Source organism: Xenopus tropicalis, chromosome 1 (assembly GCF_000004195.4).
Source record: "Xenopus tropicalis strain Nigerian chromosome 1, UCB_Xtro_10.0, whole genome shotgun sequence".
In the NCBI taxonomy this organism is placed as follows: domain Eukaryota; kingdom Metazoa; phylum Chordata; class Amphibia; order Anura; family Pipidae; genus Xenopus; species Xenopus tropicalis.
This window is the reverse complement of record NC_030677.2, coordinates 49,300,835-49,319,936: the sequence shown is the minus strand read 5'-3', so window position 1 is coordinate 49,319,936 and position 19,102 is coordinate 49,300,835. Positions and strand designations below refer to the sequence as shown.

General features: G+C 36.0%; 1 protein-coding gene across 1 annotated transcript in view; it reads left to right on the top strand.

Moving 5' to 3' along the window:
* Positions 1-19,102, top strand: part of galntl6 (polypeptide N-acetylgalactosaminyltransferase like 6) — a 520,631-nt gene that overhangs the window by 161,929 nt on the left and 339,600 nt on the right. The window contains exon 3 of the mRNA XM_031895455.1: positions 15,204-15,342. Coding sequence (XP_031751315.1) covers positions 15,204-15,342 — 139 coding nt within the window. The remainder of the gene's footprint in view (positions 1-15,203; positions 15,343-19,102) is intronic.

Here is a 19,102-nt window from a genome sequence, read left to right as displayed (position 1 = left end):
AGCAAGAAACGTTAGGGGACAGGTAGGGAGCGAGAAACGTTAGGGGACAGGTAGGGAGCGAGACAAGTTAGGGGACAGGTAGGGAGCGAGAAACGTTAGGGGACAGGTAGGGAGCGAGAAACGTTAGGGGACAGGTAGGGAGCGAGACAAGTTAGGGGACAGGTAGGGAGCGAGACAAGTTAGGGGACAGGTAGGGAGCGAGACAAGTTAGGGGACAGGTAGGGAGCGAGACAAGTTAGGGGACAGGTAGGGAGCGAGACAAGTTAGGGGACAGGTAGGGAGCGAGACAAGTTAGGGGACAGGTAGGGAGCGAGAAAAGCTAGGGGACAGGTAGGGAGCGAGACAAATTAGGGGACAGGTAGGGAGCGAGAAAAGTTAGGGGACAGGTAGGGAGCGAGACAAGTTAGGGGACAGGTAAGAAGCGAGACAAATTAGGGGACAGGTAGGGAGCGAGAAAAGTTGGGGGACAGGTAGGGAGTGAGACAAGTTAGGGGACAGGTAGGGAGTGAGACAAGTTAGGGGACAGGTAGGGAGCGAGAAAAGTTAGGGGACAGGTAGGGAATGGGTGGGGGTGCACCTTTCATCAACCACCTCTCATGAAAAAATAAATACTGTATTTATGGGTAGCACACTCTGTTTAAGGGCAGAGTGCAGGAAATATGGCAGATTGTGCCTGTTTTGTATACTTTGCATCCTGCCCTGTAAGTAATAAATAACCGCTCATGTCTTGCAAATAAATCATGTTATGTTAGGTTTCTTACATTGGGTAGTTATATACAGACAAAGTTAAAAAAAACCTTTAAACACAAACAAGGATATTTAACTCCTGAGTTGTAACTGAAAGCAACCAATCATTTTTTTTTCATTAGTCTTATTGCTGTTGATTTACCAGCACTAATTGCTGATTGGATGTGAGGATTTGCAACTCTAGACAACACTTGCACACAATTTGTCTGATTTCTGAGATACTTATAGGCTTGTTATTCCACATTTTAACTAGTTACTGTGTGTTATGTTTGAAATTTTACTGAGAAGCATCTGCTCATCCACTCTGGAAACAGAATATCACATTTTATTAAAGTTTACAACTAGGACACTACCCTAGTTTGTACTCCAACTGTAAACACAACAAACCATGCTAGCAAAAGGAAAAATAGAAGAAAACGATGTAGGAAAAAAAGGATATATCATACCATTTTGAGAGTGGTTAAAAGAGCAAGCAGTATTATTTTGAGAAGATTGAGGATAATGGATACAGCATTAAAAAGACGCATGCAGTACAGGGAAATTGAAAAATCAATAACGGGAAAAAAAGAATAGGAGGCTTATAATAAGTACATGAAACTTAGAATAAATGCTTTGAAATGTTGGAAGAAGCTCTCAAGCACTGGAATCAAGAAATATGAGCACATTAAAGGAGAACTAAAGTTTACAAAAGCCTAGAAATGTAGCATCTTGTATATTTTATGTACTATTTTAGCCAAGAGGTTCAGCAGTTCTATAACAGTAACAGTTCATTGCTTTAAGGGGGCGAAGACACATGGAGCTACTAGTAGCAGCTACTTTTTAATGGCTGCTAAACTCCAGAAAATACCCTGCCATAGACAATACTGAGAGTACTCTGCTAAACACACGTTGAGACAATTATCAGTAAATGATCAGCATTGTTTGTTTTAGTAGCCACGACAAGTAGCTGCTACTAGTAGCTTTGTGTGTCTTCACCCTAAAGTGTCCTACAGCAGTTCCCAATCTTTCTGATCTTGGTAGGCCATCTTTCTGCCATTGTGACACTAACCATGCTCAGTGTGCTCTGGGCTGCAGTACAGAAGCTAAGCTTAAGGATTGTCAAAAACATGGAAACATTAGCACAAAGAGATGTTGCTTCTGTCTAGGAAGCTTCTATGCTGCCCTGAAACATGATGTCTGGTACTCAAACAATGCTAGAATCAATGATGCAGGCAAGTAACAGTGATTAAAATGTCAAAGACATTGAGAAGACGGCCAGTAAAACTTATTCAGAAGCTTATTCAGAATTTAAAAAACAATAAAGATTTGTTGATTTAATTATAAATTACAGTAGTATAAGCTTATTATAAAAAGGGATGCAAACAGTCTACTTGTTTATTATGTTTGGGCATCTGTAGTAACTCCAGCCCTACTTTTTCAAAGGTTATTTTACAGTTAGAAGAAAAAAGTTAAACAGACATTTGGGAGGCAGGCAAACTTTAGGAATGACTTTGGCTTCTCCCAGCAGGCCAGTCTGACCCTGAATGCTTATTGCAACCAGGATGATTCGTCTTCCTGCCACTAAAAGCCCTATGCTCCCTTTGTTGCTGTTGCTGATTACACGTTTGTGCTAACTACCAATATCTGGAGACTATGTTCCCAGCAGAAATCTGAACAATGAGAAACATGCAGTATTTTTTAATTATAGACTGAGCATGGTTGAATGCTCTTTTTGAATGCTCTCTAAAAACAGAACTTGTAGAAGATATATGTTTAGAGACAGAGATTGTAGATGATATCATTAAATACTGCTGAAGATCACACAATTTGTCAGAAAACACGATAGCATAACCCAAGAAAAGAAAGTGACAAATTGATGGCGTTGAGTTGTAATTTATTCTGAAATCACAGTGAGGAAAGCTTTCACAAATTAGTTTAACCTTCCAAGTAAATAGTCTGTGGTTAAACAAGGCCTCAGTTATTTTTTTAATGAAATGCATAAATTATTTGTAATGCAGATTATGCAGTTCTCTGTAAGATATAGTGCAGATTGATAAAACTGTATTTTTATTAAAGGGTGATAACAGTTAAATGGCTGGAAATTCCTCTGAATGATCCAATATGGTATATTCTAAATCTGCCCCTTAGTTTCAGTCTTATAAACATGTATAGTTAGCATTTTAAACATTATTTCAAACTAAGCTAATTCTCATTTCTCACGCATTTATCACGTGACTTTTTTGACACACAATTAATTTTCACATACGTTTCGCGCAACAATTCGCCAAAAGCAAAATGCGGAAATTCGCTGCAAATCCATGCCTGCTGAAAAAAATTTGCTCATCACTGAGTCCTTCATCAAGTGTTAAAATTTGATTCTTCAAAAGATCTTTTTTCTTTAGTTGACCTTAGTTGGATATGCCGCCATATTGATTAGTACAGCATACAGTACTTGCAACTATCCAATAAAATTGGTTACATGTATATTAGATATATTTAAGCCATACTACTACCATCTAGCACATACTTCCCTGGCCCAGTACTAAAGGGCCACTCTCAAGGTGTGGCAAGCAATGACAAACCCAGTATAATATTTCTTCATACTTATAAACCTTATATATACACAGTTTTGAAACAAACGCACCCCACAGCAGAATCATTTTAGACCACTCTACCATTTAAAATGCTATACTTGAACCAACAAATGTATTTTTTAGCTGTAATATTGGTGTAGGCAGCCATCTCAGTGCATTGTGAGTTTGAGCTTTTAGAAGGAGCCTCCACTACACATTAGAACTGATTTCAGGTAACCTATTGTTTCTCCTACACCCATGTAACTGGAGGAGTCCCAAGCCAGACTTCTTACTATTGAGTGCTATTCTGATATCTACTGGGAGCTGTTATCTTGCTCCCTTCCCATTGTTCTGCTGATCGACTACTGGGAGGAGGGGATATCACGCTAACATCCAGCACAGCACCAAAGTGTGACTGAAGTTTATCAGAGCACAGGTCACATGGTTGTGGCACCCTGGAAAATGAACAATATGGCTACCTCCATGTGAAATTTCACAATTAAATATAAAAAAAATCTGTTTTGCAAAAATTTGCATTTTTAAAAAACAATTTCAATGCAGGATTCTGCCGGAGAAGCTCTATTAACTGATGTGTTTTGAAAAAGACAGTTTAACTGGCCCTTAGTACTTCTTAAAGTATACTACTAAAAGTATATTTAAATAAAGTAGGGTTTTACATTAGGGTTGCCACCTGTCCGGTTTTGATCCGGACAGCCTTTCCGGAAGGCTCAGTTTTCCAAATTAGAAAACCAGACAGGACTCACTGAGACTGATGCGGTCACTGGCCAATTGCCGCATCATAGCCCAGCCCAGTGCAGTCATGGCCTGCTTCTTCCCCGCCCTGTGACATCATAGGCCCACCTCTTCCCTGCCTGTGACATCACTGCCCCCCCCTGCCCAGCTGCAAATGTCGGCAGAGGTGGCAAACCTATTTTACATATATGCGCTGTTTCATGCTCTAAATTTTTATAAAAGCCTACATTGTTCTGGGTGTATGATGAAGTTCTTCCCTAATGTGCCCAGAGCTATTCTGAAGGTGCTTAATGAACCTTTTTCATAAAAGGAAATTCAGTTTATTATATTGCAGAACAATATAAATAGAACCCCACATTGATATAGAAAGGCACCACAAATCATTCTTCTAAAGTAAAAAAGCATCTGATAGGGGTCAATTACTATAATCAAGCCAAACAAGGCAAAGAGGATACTAAACCTTACCTATTGAATACCTAAATATATACAGATCCAGGCTTCTATACACTCAGCTGTAATGCCCGTCCCCCCTCCCCCAATACTGACAGGCTTCTTATGGTTATTTGCTATGACACATCTTCCCTCATCTTCAATGGGGCACAGCCATGAAATGACCATGTATAAGCAAAAAGTCAATATATCTGATTAACCTATGCATCAGCTTTTTTCTTGCGTGCTGCAATTTATTGTTAAAATTAAAGAATTACAAACATATGTCGTGCTCTTATGCATGAATTGGAATGTATTTCAGCAAATTGAGTTAAAAAAGATATAAATGAACATATGTAACAATTATGAGAACGTTTATTTGTCTTTAGGATTAGTTGTCAATAACCATGTGACGGGCGGGTTTTCCTGACAACAGCAGTTCGTCTGAGCAAATGCACATTTTTATTACAAAAAATGTACCACAAAGGAAAAAAGGGTGACACAATGTTTGCAATGAGAGAATTTACATTATGTTTAATCTTTATTGCTGTCTTTTAGTGAGTCAAAACGTATGTGGTTGAGTCAAAAATATATTCTATTGCAAGATGGATTTGGAATTACGTAGGAAGAGTGGTTAAATATAATAGCAGTAAATTGCTCATCTTTTGGACCAAAATATAAGGGCTAACTGGAAATGCTCCGACATCACCTGTGCTCAGTGCATCTATTAGACCTTGATTGCAGAAGAATGATGCACATGGGAATGTTTAATTAGTGAAAGCAATCAGTGAGTTGTTGAAGACTTCCTAAGGAATAAGCAAATGGTTGCAATATTCTTAGAATGAGCTCCAGGTGTATTGAACTATTGAGTTTTGAGTAAAATGTGGGCCGATGTACAAGACATAAGGATAAATTCTGCTGATCATGACACCTGAAATTAGCTCAATAGCAATCTCTTTTCCAAAAATGGTGTCTGGGGAGTAGAGACTTCTGCCCTTATAATAACCCATTTCTTTCTCTTTCTTTCTTTCTTTCTTTCTTTTTTCTCTATTATAATGTACAATGTTATTTATGGTATTATTGCAGCAGTACAAAGTCTATATTTCAGTCAGGTGACAGCCACAGTTGAGCAATGGATGGACATACAGGTGAAACACAATTAATTTGATGTGTGACAAGTTGTTCACTGCCACAGTCTTCCTTTGATTATATTACTATGGATAACCTTTACCCTGTTAAACACTTGGGTCCCTAAACTGGCCGATACCAATAGTGTTCTAATCCTTCCTATACTTCTTAGTGGAGCTTTAGGACTATTATTGGATTCATGCATAGTTCATTAAATTTCTTTACCATATGATCTTATAGTTGAGTGGATCTTTCTCCTGATATACCCACCTAAGATAGGCAATATTGGGCTAATTCCATTGTTTAGCCAAAGATCAAATTGCAACAACGGGTATAGGAGCCATTGGAGTGGGGATCGCATCAATAAGTTGATGAGGTCCCCGATCCAATAAAAACATCAAACCTGACTCAAATTGGTAGCTTAAATTGCCTGTGTATGGCCACCTTTACTTGGAATGTTGACCTTTTTTTTTTTTTTAATTTTACAATTTTTATTGTTTTACCATCACAAACAACAACATGATGGAATGTTGACCTTTTAATACTTCAGTATAAATACAGGGTTAATATTTCCTTGGACCGGCTTTCTGCTAGTTAACTGCTTCTGCACATTATTAGTACAAACCTAAATCTAAATGTTGTAATATACATCCCCACAGTTATAGAATTTATCAGCATAACAGGTTTTCATAAAAATGTGTGCATTGAATACAAACAATGGGAAAACTAGGTCACTTTGCATGGATTTAATGAGGAGTTTGTGCGTTCCCTGTGGGATTGATTAACTTTGGAATCTTGCCTGTCGTAGCAAAGCCTTGAATGGTAGACATTGATTTTCTAAACCAAACCAGAAACAATGAGTAAAAGGTTAAACACGTAAAGAGCACTAGATTGCACGGTTCAGCTCACAAATACCTCACAGTCCCAAGGCCATGTAGTAAAACAATCCTTTAAGCTTAAAAAAAAATGTTGTTTTACAAACAGTACAGAATAAAAGTGATCATAAATTGATTCGGAATCTAAACATGTTTAAATGTCTTCACGATATATGACAAAATGTAGTAGCTCACCTCATTAGTTTAATATAACTTCTATTTAATATACAGCTTTGAGGAACTGCAAGATGTTATTATTTCAAAGGTCTTGTAGTGTCTTCAGGGAAGATATATTCATTACAAGAACAGATAATAAAAGAAAGGTCATGTTAGCAAAAGGTTTTATTGAGCTTCAGACTACTCTTTTGCAACTTATTATTGCTGTTTTACCTGCTGGATTTAAAGGTAAAGTAGAACCTCTTTATATGGTTTATAGAGTCATTGGTCCATCATTCCAATTAACAACAGTCAAGAATACTGGCTATAAGTTATCTGTTATCCAGAATGCTTGGAGCCTGGGGTTTTCCGGATAAGGGGGTCTTCTGTAATCTGGATCACCATACTTTAAGTCTACTGAAAAATAATATAAACATTAAACAAATCCAACAGGATAAATTTGCGTTCAATATGGATTCTTGCAGCTTCATAATCATTAAGTACAAGTTCTGTTTTATGATTACAGAAAAAAATAAATCATTTTTAAAAATAAGAATTATTTGCCTAAAATTGGAGTCTATGGGAGATGGTCTTCCCATAATTTGGAGCTTTCTGGATAATGGATCCTATTCACGAGTTTCTGAAAATCCTAAAATATTAAACAAAGCATCCCACATAACCCTGAAGGGAGAGTGTAATAGGAGACACAAATTTTACCCCAGATCTAGCAACAGATATTAGCCAGTTACTGAAGCATTTACTAATCATATGATTAGTAGCTAATATATACTAAAGTTAGAACAAATGTTATTACACTCATGTTATAACACTGTCCAATTAGTTCTAATTCTCTTTTGGCAAATGATAGAATAAATTAGACAGTACAATATAATAAGCCTGTACTCACATAATGAGCCCTGGTTCAATTATGTACCCAAATGTTCAACTCCCTAGACTTAATGTAAGTCAGCAATTCAAGATCATCCTTTATAGATATCCTGTTTGTTCAGCAGCCTCAGGAACAATAGTATTAGCTGATGCAGAGAAAGACATGTTGTTCTTCTCTAGAGAATGTCTTGTTTTCATTATTTAGAAAGGAGATAAATATGTACTCATTTGTAGTTTATTAGAACATAATTCCCAGGGTGCCAATATTTGGAACTGCAACTGCCAGGGGCATTACTGTGTAGCCTGTGGGTGGGTAGGTCATGGATATGGTGCAGAAGGGGACATTTTGCATTGGCATTGTTGTGCATTATATTCAGGGAAGATTGGACATATAAGACCTCATTTACCATTAGTGGGACGAGTGCCAAGTGCTGCATTGAGGGTCAGGCTGCGAGTTGAATGAGGTTATATCCTTGGAGCCCCCTAACTTACATCAAATTCATGACTTTGACACCTGCAGTTGTGCAGTTTAGCACCTTTGCTTGCCCTGTTACCCACTTTCATGCAATTACACATGTTTACAGTTACTGGTGGAGTTTATTTATTTTGCCTTACTAATCTTTATTATCTCAGGATAACAAATCCCGTTAATAGCTCCAATTCCTGCAGTGATGTCAACACTGTGTTTTGGATAGTATTTGTGCCCACTAAGGGTTTAACATCCTATTAAGACGCTAGAATCTCAGTCATAGAACATGATATAACTTCTGTCCCCACAGTGACTACGTTTTTTTATTTTTTACAAAACTGCTCTACATCATTAAACATTATGGTTCTCATGGATGGTTAAAAAAGATTGTTATACTTATTATCTTGGGGTAATAAAAAAATATTCTCTACTTTAGATATCTGTGGCATCAACAACTTTTCAATAAAACATTTGTCTAAAACATATAATTTCTTAAACAACAGTAAGAAGTAGAGAAATGTTAATTTTATTTTCGAGTGAAAGTATATTCCTTCTTCAAGCTATATACAGTGGGCATTAGAATGCGAGTTGTAACCATGGACACAGTTTCAAAAGAAAAACTGTGAGTGGAAACACAAGCTTGGTCTAAGTGCTAGTTGACAGTCAATCAGAAATAAGACTGCTGAAAATTCACTTTTTTTTGATAATCTTCAAAGTCAATATCATCCTTGTCCTCCAAAGTATACTAAACCATAAAGCCATCTAGGAAAAAAAAGAATTATTAATAGGTTTATTTCAAATGTACTGCAGAGGGAAATAAATTATGTAGGACATAGTAGGGAAATGGAGGATGAGAAAAGAACAGTGAAAAGTTTAGTACTATACTATATGATCAGCATTAAGTAAAAACATCAGGGACAACGTACAAAGCTTCTGCTGTAAAATTGTCAAATATTTTTTGCTTCTGTGAGGATTATTTTATACAGCAGATCTAAAAGTGTGGTGAAAAACTTATAGGAAGCTTGAATATTTACAACATAGCAGCTACAATGCTTTATGCACATCAGAGATCACGCGAGCCACGAGTGGAGGAACCTGTAAAGGTGCTGTTTTTATTGGATAATGAAACTGACATTAGTAGTCTTGAAAGCTTGCATTTTACACATTTAAAAACTAAGGTGCCTTTACACAGAATTCAGGGCTAGTCTCTCTTTATCAATTTTCAGCCCATTTCTAGGGTTACAATTATTATTGTTATTATTTTATTTTATTTTTTTGATCGGCTCTAAAACACATTTCCATTTTTCTGCTTGGCAAAACAATTTCTAAAACTTATAGACAAGGTTTGTCATTTGTCAAACAAGTTTTAATAGATACAATATTGGCTAAATAAGCCCATTAGAAAACACCAGAAGGCTGAAATAACAAAACAGGTGAATGATAATAACATCTGAGCCAGGCTTGCCAAGTTGCCAACCAAACAACTTCTATGTAATATGTATGCCGAGTTACTAGACTAAAGACACAGCAGAGCTTCTCCTATATCTTTTATAAGTTCATCATGTACAGATTCATCTCTTCCTGTTACATCACCAACTAGCCCTGTTACAGGTGACAGCTGTGCTGTGTAATATTTTAGCTTGCACTATTGTGACTAACCTGTTGACAAATAAAAAGCATTACCATACCTGAGTAAAGAGCCCTAGAACTTTTTCTGTTTGTTTAAGATAGTAGCTGCCATTTTAAGTAACTTCCTGCTGCAGCTCTAGCCTTTGTAGCTCAGATTACACATTCCTAAGGGTGGGGGGAGTGAGTTTTATAAATTCTTATGGGAGTGGGGAGCAGGAGAGAGGGAAGAACTGCACAGTCTCTGGCCCCAGGAATGAAGGATTTTTCTGAGAGAGGAAGTCAGATACCCAAGAACATGTTTACAAAAAATGAGACAAGAAAATCTGTGTTTCTTTTGATAGAGGACTCAGTGCAGCTTTTGGTGAGTGCTTATGGCTGTATTTTCATAGACCTTTCTGATAAAACTTTCTTAGTTTTTACCTTTCCTTCTCCTTTAATGTATAGAGATCCAAATTATTGTAAAACCCTAGGTCCCAACCATTCTGAAATTATGCTCTTAGAAGAGAATCTATTGTTTCAAGGTGTCTTCTGATTTGAGAGAAACAATAAAACTGTATTAATCATTGGCTGTAAAATTATTACTTGACATTGTGATATACAGAGCATGAAAAGGTGCCTACTATAGGGTGAACAGTAAAGCTGACTCCATATTAAATATCTTTTTTTCCTGTTGACTGAGCCATTAACAGTATTACTAGGTTTTGACTTGGTCCTTAACTCTTGCATGTCTTACAAATAATTTATCACTAAGGGGCCGATACACTAATGTACGAATCTGAATCACGAAATCTGATCATTTCTGATGATCGCAAATGTCACTTACGATTTGAAAGTTCCCAAATTTTCATATTGAAACAATTGTTTGCGAATGGCAATCCGATAGTCACAAAATCCTTTCTGACTTTGACACTTCAGTGCATGATGTGGGAAGCTTTCCAAAGGACTCAATCGCAGTCCAACCTGGCCAAAAGAAAGTCATGATACTGAAGCTTGAATGAATTCCGAAACTTTCATACTTGTTGCGACAAATACGATTTTGTCGCACAAATTGTTGCACAAAGTACGAAAAAATTGCACAAATTAACTTAAATATCGTAGAAAATACAGTTCTAAAACTTAGAAAAAATAAGTTTTTTTGTATTCGGACTCAATCGAACATTGATGAATGTGCCCCTATGTGTAGCTTTTACTGTACTCCTGCTTCATAAGAGTATATTCATCATGCAAATGTGCAATTGGACATGAAAAGATCATTAGCTTCTATTCAAGCTCAGATCTGTTGTTGCAGATATTTGGCACATATTGACTAGATCCTTTTGTTTTAGTCTTTATCATCTGGTGGTTTCTGGAGCAATAAAATTGTTCATCATCCTAAGCTTGGCAGAGTAGATCATACTTTTAAAAGCATTAACAATGGAAGAATGTTTTATATGATTTTATCTAAGGAATTGTAATTACTGTTGGAATAAATATAATTGAATTAGATGAGAAGGTAAAAAACAGACTCAGTCATGATTTATATATATATAATTAGTGACATTTTAGTCCATTTCTAAGGTATGGTAGGGTGTGTGAAACTGCAATAATATGAAAAAGGTTTGGGATTATATAACATATTTATATAATATCATGTCATAAACCAACGTTTCAACTCTTGCCTGGAGCCTAAGCATCATAATCATATGGCTCAGATTAAACAACACATTAATAAATAAACACATATAGGCGCACCCCAGATAACTTACCCATCATCCCTCCTACTGAATAACTTTTTAGCCCTTCAACATACCTACCCTATATGGTTAAAATTCTACATTACAACAATATCATAATATAAAGTTTTACATTACACGAGAATCAAGGAGATACTATATCAATCTTCAGTGTGGTATCTTCCCCCAAATTACTATCAAATAACACAGTCTTCACAATATTGAACCTTAAATATGCCTCTATCTAGTGCTCAAAAAATAATGATATATATATATATATATAAAATCTAATTTAATCTAATACATTCCATGAATTTGAAATACAGAGCAAAAATGAACCCAGCACTTTCTTTTTCCTTTTATTTGTGCAAAGCAAAATATCTTTTAAGTCCTGCGGATGATGGGTTCATTTTATATATATATATATATTCACATACCATTTTATATATGATAGATAATAAACATTTAATGTGGGTGCATGGATGAACTGGTCAATGATTATATTAGGCAGTATAAAAAATTGATTCTGCTAAAGGTTGATAAGCATGAAATAAATTAACCAACACCCTTCTTTTTACTATCAAGATACTGGATATTAACCTACTTTGTAGTACTTTGTTGCTCTGAAGCATAATGGTTTGACATATTTAAAGCTAATATGAAATGCTTCATTAGTAATAAATACCAGGAATTTCCATATAAACCTATTTTGATATGGTACAGGACCCCAGGGGTTATATATAGAATATACCTCATACCGACATATGTTGGAGATGTGAAATATGTGTACGGTGCCTGGCACACACCTGGCTCACATGGCCAGCTATTCATATGTGATAGTCTGCTAGTTTGCTACAACTTACCCGCTATATTTCTCTTTCGTTTAAAAGAACCCAAAGATCCAACAAAAAAGGTTTGCTGGTCCAGATGCTATTAGCTGTAAAAGCTTTATTGGAGAAATAAAACTTCCCCCTCAATAGAAAGATGGTTCAACATAATTTATTTCATAATGAGCTTTGCCTTCTGGAAGAGACACCTCCCTACTGTACATAATGCCCTTCTAAAACATTATGCAATCTGGTATCCTTGGGAAGAATATGTCAGGAACCAAGTCTCTATCTCTACCACTACCCAAAAAATCTCTAATCAGGACTACATATTTACATTTTCATAATGGTGTATCGCAAAAAAATTTACAATTTCTTTATGTACCAGTTAATGTATTTGAAAACTTAAATAATCAGGTAATATACAATAGTAGTTTTACTGCAGTTAAATATTGTTACTAATAATTTGTATTGTTCAGAACACAATGAATTATACAGTATGACATATTTTAACATATTGACATATTTTCCTCATATGGTCCATATTACTGTAACCAGAATGATGTATAGAAGTGATACTTAAATCAAAGTGGAATAAACAAACAAGAAATTAGAATCTGAAAAACAACATCTAGCATACCAGTCTGGAGACAAAAAGCTCTAGAAAAGTAGAAAAGGCCATAAAGAAGGCCAATATAGAGTATATAAGGAAAATAGCAAAAAATGTCAGGAATTAAGGAAGGAAGCTGTGGCAAACCATTGAGAATATACCTAATCAAGCACTAATTAAATTAAGATTAAAATTAAATAAGATTTTAATTATTTAAATTAAATAAGATTTTTTGTGCTGGATCTCACAGATCATTAATTGAAAAGCTCATGTTGCATTGCAGTGAAGAAGTGAAACTAAAAATGATCTCAAATCAAGATAAACACTGTAAATAAATACACCCCCCATCACACACACACATTTTTTGCTGCATATTAGTATTGTGCACAGCTGGAGCCATCCATGTTTATGGCCAGTACAGACAATAAACAAAAAACATTTATTTTAAATTCTTAAAAGTACAGTAGCCAAGACTGTGCCTTACTGACCGACTAAGATACCCCAAGAAAAAAAGGAACACACAAAAATATATCTTAAGTATAACAGGAATACTTAAAAGTAAGATAGAGTACTTACATAGTTACATAGTTACATAGGGTTGAAAAAGACCATTGTCCATCAAGTTCAACCCATCCGAGTAAACCCAGCACACAACCTATACTAACCAATCTATACACTCACATACATAAACTATATATATACAACCAGTAATACTAACTGTAGATATTAGTATCACAATAGCCTTGGATATTCTGCTTGTTCAAAAACTCATCCAGGCCCCTCTTATAGGCATTAACAGAGTCTGCCATTACCACATCACTAGGAAGGGCATTCCCCAACCTCACTGCCCTCACTGTGAAAAACCACCTACGCTGCTTCAAATGGAAGCTCCGTTCCTCTAATCTATAGGGGTGACCTCTGGTGCGCTGATTGTTTTTATGGGAAAAAAGAACATCCCCCAACTGCCTATAATCCCCTCTAATGTACTTGTACAGAGTAATCATGTCCCCTCGCAAGCGCCTCTTTTCCAGAGAAAACAACCCCAACCTCGACAGTCTAACCTCATAGCTTAAATCTTCCATCCCCTTTACCAGTTTAGTTGCACGTCTCTGCACTCTCTCCAGCTCATTAATATCCTTCTTAAGGACTGGAGCCCAAAACTGCACCGCATACTCAAGGTGAGGCCTTACCAGGGACCTATAAAGCGGCAAAAATATGTCCTCATCCCTTGAGTCAATGCCCTTTTTTATACAAGACAGCACTTTATTTGCTTTAGTAGCCACAGAATGACACTGCCTGTAATTAGACAACTTGTTCTACAAAAACCCCTAGATCCTTCTCCATTAAGGATGCCCCCAACACACTACCATTCAGTAGATAGTTCGCGTTTATATTATTTCTACCAAAGTGCATAACTTTGCACTTGTCAACATTGAACCTCATTTTCCAGTTTGCTGCCCAGTTTTCCAATTTTGTCAAATCGCTCTGCAAAGCGGCAGCATCCTGCATGGAACTTATAGTTTTGCACAATTTAGTGTCATCAGCAAAAATAGAAACAGTACTGTCTATGCCCACCTCCAGGTCATTAATAAACAAGTTAAAAAGCAAAGGCCCAAGGACTGACCCCTGCGGTACTCCACTAACCACACTGGCCCAATTAGAAAATGTTCCATTTACCACCACTCTTACTTGTATCATACTCCTCATTCCATGGCTAATAGGTTTGAGAAATCACTGGACTGGGAGTAGTTTTACTTTGACCCTTCTCTATCTAAATTAAGGGGTATATATCAGTGAATTTGTACTGAATTCTGTACATGTACATTTACTGTATTTAAGGTTGGGTGATTATGCTTTGAATTTCCACCCACAGACCTATGATCAGACAGGTCAGTCACAAATTACTGAATTGAATAAAAACATAGTTCTTGTGTAGGTAGCTTTATATATCTTTCTACAAAAATTTCCAAGGGGTCTTAGTCCTGTTATGACAGTGACAACAACATGTTGCTCACACACCTCTTGGCTGTTTCTCCAAGTGTCTCCAAGGCAGGTGGTTATGTGCATAAAACACTCCTGTAGGCTACCAGTCCACATTGAGGCTACCAAATAACCAACCATAGCCCTTATTTGGCAACCCCATGAACTTTTATGATGCTTGTGTTGCTCCCAAGGTCTTTTTTACATTTGGCTCACTAGTAAGAAGGGTAAGGTAATAGTGTAGTGTAGTATACATTGATTCCCTTTGACTTCCTCCCATATGTGGCAGTGTTGCTTCATGATTGATAAAAGGCAGCAGGTATTACATTGCACATAGCATATAAACAGTAACTAGACATAGGATAGGCATTTTAGAATGGGAACAATTTTCAAGCTCAACAAATCTCCTTATGTCTCAAAATGCTAAAATGTATGCATTTTTTTTCAGGGAAAGGAGAGCATGGAAAGCCATACCCCCTAACTGAGGAAGAACAGGATGACACCGTCTATAGAGAAAATGGTTTTAATATATTTGTTAGCAACAAGATTGCACTGGCGCGATCATTACCTGACATTCGACATCCCAAGTAAGTGCTTATATCCGTTGCCTTAAATTTAAAACCTTGTCTTTAGGTGGTTAAAGTAAAAAGTGAAAGTTGGATAAGAACACAAAAAAATCCAGTTTTCCAATAAAGGGGCGGTTGCTGCTCTTTAATTTCAGTGATGTATTAGCTGGTAGTTGGGCACATTCCGAAATGATTAAGCTTTTTAAGACTAGCATTTAAATTTAAAGATTTCAAAAACAGCTTTATTGTTTAAAGCATATTTGTAACCTTGATTAAAGAATACGTAATAGAAATAATGGAAACCAATATAATTGATGCATTAAAGTCAATGCAAATCTGCAAACCTGCAAACATGGTTTATTATATCATGAATAACAGACTTTATGTGTTCCACTAAACAATATAAAATTCATATTGGAGGTAGGAAGCCTTTAAAGTGACATCTGCTAATAAAATTAAAGAAACAGGTTGAGCTGCTAGTGCCATGCCAGTTAATGGACCCAGCACAATATAGAAGAAAATGTAAACTACAATCCTTCAAAGCTGCCCACGACTCACTTTGATGGTTCATGTTCAAGTATTTATCTAAAATAAATTCTTCTTAGGCTCTACTCAGGACCAACTGTTCACAGCAACCCTTATTACCTCTATAATGGCACAGTCTAAGATTTATTTAGAGATAAATGATTTTATAGAATTATCTTGCCTATTCCAATCCCCATCTACCAGAACTGACATGTTCATCTTATATAAGTAATCCCTTTTCCAAAGGACAAATAGGCCATAGATGCTGGATTTATTGCAGCCCTTAGGGGCTATTATATACATTTTCAGGATTTTGTGATATTCTGCCATGATTCTTGAAAATAATGTCTACAACATAGAATCTACAGTATCTGTGTAAAAAAAAAAAATGTTATGCCAGTGCCATAGATCTCAAGTCTAAGGTCAGCTGTTTGATCTACACTGCATAGATGTTTGCATGGCTACATACAGCATGGATCAATAGGCTACTGTATCTGCTGGCAGTAGCAGGGTTAACAGGGTTATTGAACAAACTAGAGATCATACCAGACACCTGCTTCCCATAATAACCTGTATTCTGAAAGGTCACGTAGGGGCTGAATCATGTAAAATGTGCAATTCATTTTTTCTGCAATTTCTAAGACTATTACAGATATAGGACATGTGATCCAGAATGCTCAGGACCTGGGATTTTCCAGATAAGGGGTCTTTCCATAATTTGGATCTTTTCTACTGAAAAACATTAATTAGACCCAATAGAATTGTTTTTATTAATATAGAGAAAAAGGAAATCAAAATTTGAATAATTCGCTTATAATGGAAATGGAAAATGGCCTTCCGTAATTCAGATCTTTTTGTATAATAGTTTTCCGAATAACAGTATTTTCTAAAAAAAAAAAAAACAATTGTCAAAAAAAATCTGATTGTGCCATAAAACTTTAATAGAGAAAAAAAGTATGCAGAATGAGGCAAAGCACAATATTGAAAATTAATACATTTTACCTTAGTGGCTTTTCGAGATTCTTAGGTTATTATGGGAAGCTGGTGTCTAGCATCTCTAGTTGCATTAACCCTATTAACCCTGTTATGTTCTGCAGATTTTTTGCCATATGTTGCCACATGTACATATTTGCAGCATAGAACAAAGAGTTAACCTTTGACTTAGAATCCTTAAAATCTACAGCACTGGTATGATTCTATGTTATATGGAACTATGGACATTAATAACACAGTTTTCCAGCTGATAAAAGGAGAACATTATCAAATCTTTTCAGAAAACTAAAGACAAAGGACATCTAGAAGACATAAAGAGCAATACTGTTGATGTTTACTGATGAGTGGTATTTGACTTGTGCAGTTAGTTATAACTAATGTCACTGATCTTAATAGCTAATTGTAGAAATACACATTGTTTCTTTGGTACCGAGTTTTAAGAAAAAAAATTTTGAATAAAATCAAGAAGAATAGTAATGCATTGTTTGAAAGACCTCGGTGTTACATGTTTAATGTCAACACAGAGCTGCAATAATATATAAAAAGATGAAAGAAATATACTTGTGTTTAATAGACTTGACCTTTTACTTTTTCCAAAAACGATTTGAGTGTGCTTTTGTCAAGAAACTCTTTTTTTTCTTATATCCACTCGTTTTTAAGCACTTGATCTAGCAGCGGGTCAAGTAATATCCTTTAGTATACTCCCTGTAGAGCACGGAGCTACATGGTATTCTATTTATGGCCTTCATCTTATTCTTTTAGAAATGTTAAAAACATTTTCTGTTCATATGTTGATCCGATTTTATGTTGTAAAATATCAATTTAATAAAAGAAATACATTTTCTTTATTGTGGTTTTTAAAAGGGAAAAAAACAGCCCAACACTTTCTCTAGCTTAACAGGCAAAATAGGTCTTATAAAGAAAACAACATCAAGGAATAAGGTACATGAAGAATTAATATTCTGAGGTTTTGATCCAATTGTTATTTACATTTCTGGTGTTTTGTTTGGGTAGCTGATAATTTCATGTCATGCCCATGTCACCTGCAGGGCGATAAATTGGCACTGCAGTTAATATCACATAACAAGCTAAGAAAGGTCAGCTTTCAAACTGTCATCAAGCATAAAAACAATTTCTTAGAGTAAATGTAGATAAAAACCCTTATTGTTTTCTCACTGCGAGCAGATGTGCAGTTTTATAAGGAGGAGATAAGAAAATAGGAGGTGGTCTGCTTTTATGTGAACTTGACTTCCAAGCTGAACTCCCTAGCACCAGAAATGAATCACAGTCAATCATCTTTGAATGAACATTTTCTTAGTCTAGTAATCCATCAGACAATATTGTTCAGAGAGCTATACACTGGCACCATTTTTATATTCAGATAACTAGTCAAAGCCCTGAAAACTCCAGCTCCTATTGTGTAGAAATACTGTCAGTGTCAAAGGAGCTGGATCAGACATAACACAGAGCGTTAGCTTGGCTGCTATAATAGCTCTTGCTTTAAAATATAGCTGAAGCTTCTGCCTTATGTGGAAGGAAACACATCTGGAAAATGAATGAATACTATGCTCTTCATACATCCAACAAAGGAGTATTTAGCTTTTGAAATGAAAGGAGAACGTGTCAAAGAAAGAGCTTCACTTTGCTTATGAGGTGAAAGAACCTTTAGAAGTACAATGATTTGATAACTGTTATAGCAAAGCCACCAAACCTGTTACTAACCCTGCAGTAAAATAACAGCATCCTTATCTGACCTTATACTGTATGCCATCCAGAAATCCCTGGCCCATTGGTATGACCATTGTTTGGTATTAGACCCTTGGTTGGCTACCATATTGTGTATATGAAATATGAATGTTCATATGAATGCATGTAAACGTCATTAGACATTGCCCTATCCATATTATCAGAAACACAGTTGTACACAGTGCAGTAAACAAATATGCCTTTGTTCAAAGAATAGTCACACAAACACCAATAATGGACTTTGACTCCAAAGATATAAATTGCCTAGAGAGGATTTTTTTTAATTCATTTGCAACATTGATAAGCTTTGCGTTCTTAAGAGAATTGAAAGCATTAAAACACAGAGCGTATATAGTAATAAATTACATTTAAAAAATGCCCAGTTCTTCTCCTCCCCCCAGAGCCCAGTTTTCACTTTGATGGCACTTTCTTTGTTCAATCCCCTACACACGCAGGGCACAACTAAGAGCTCTTTAAGAGTAAGCTTTTTAAATGGGGAAGATAATACAGGGCACTT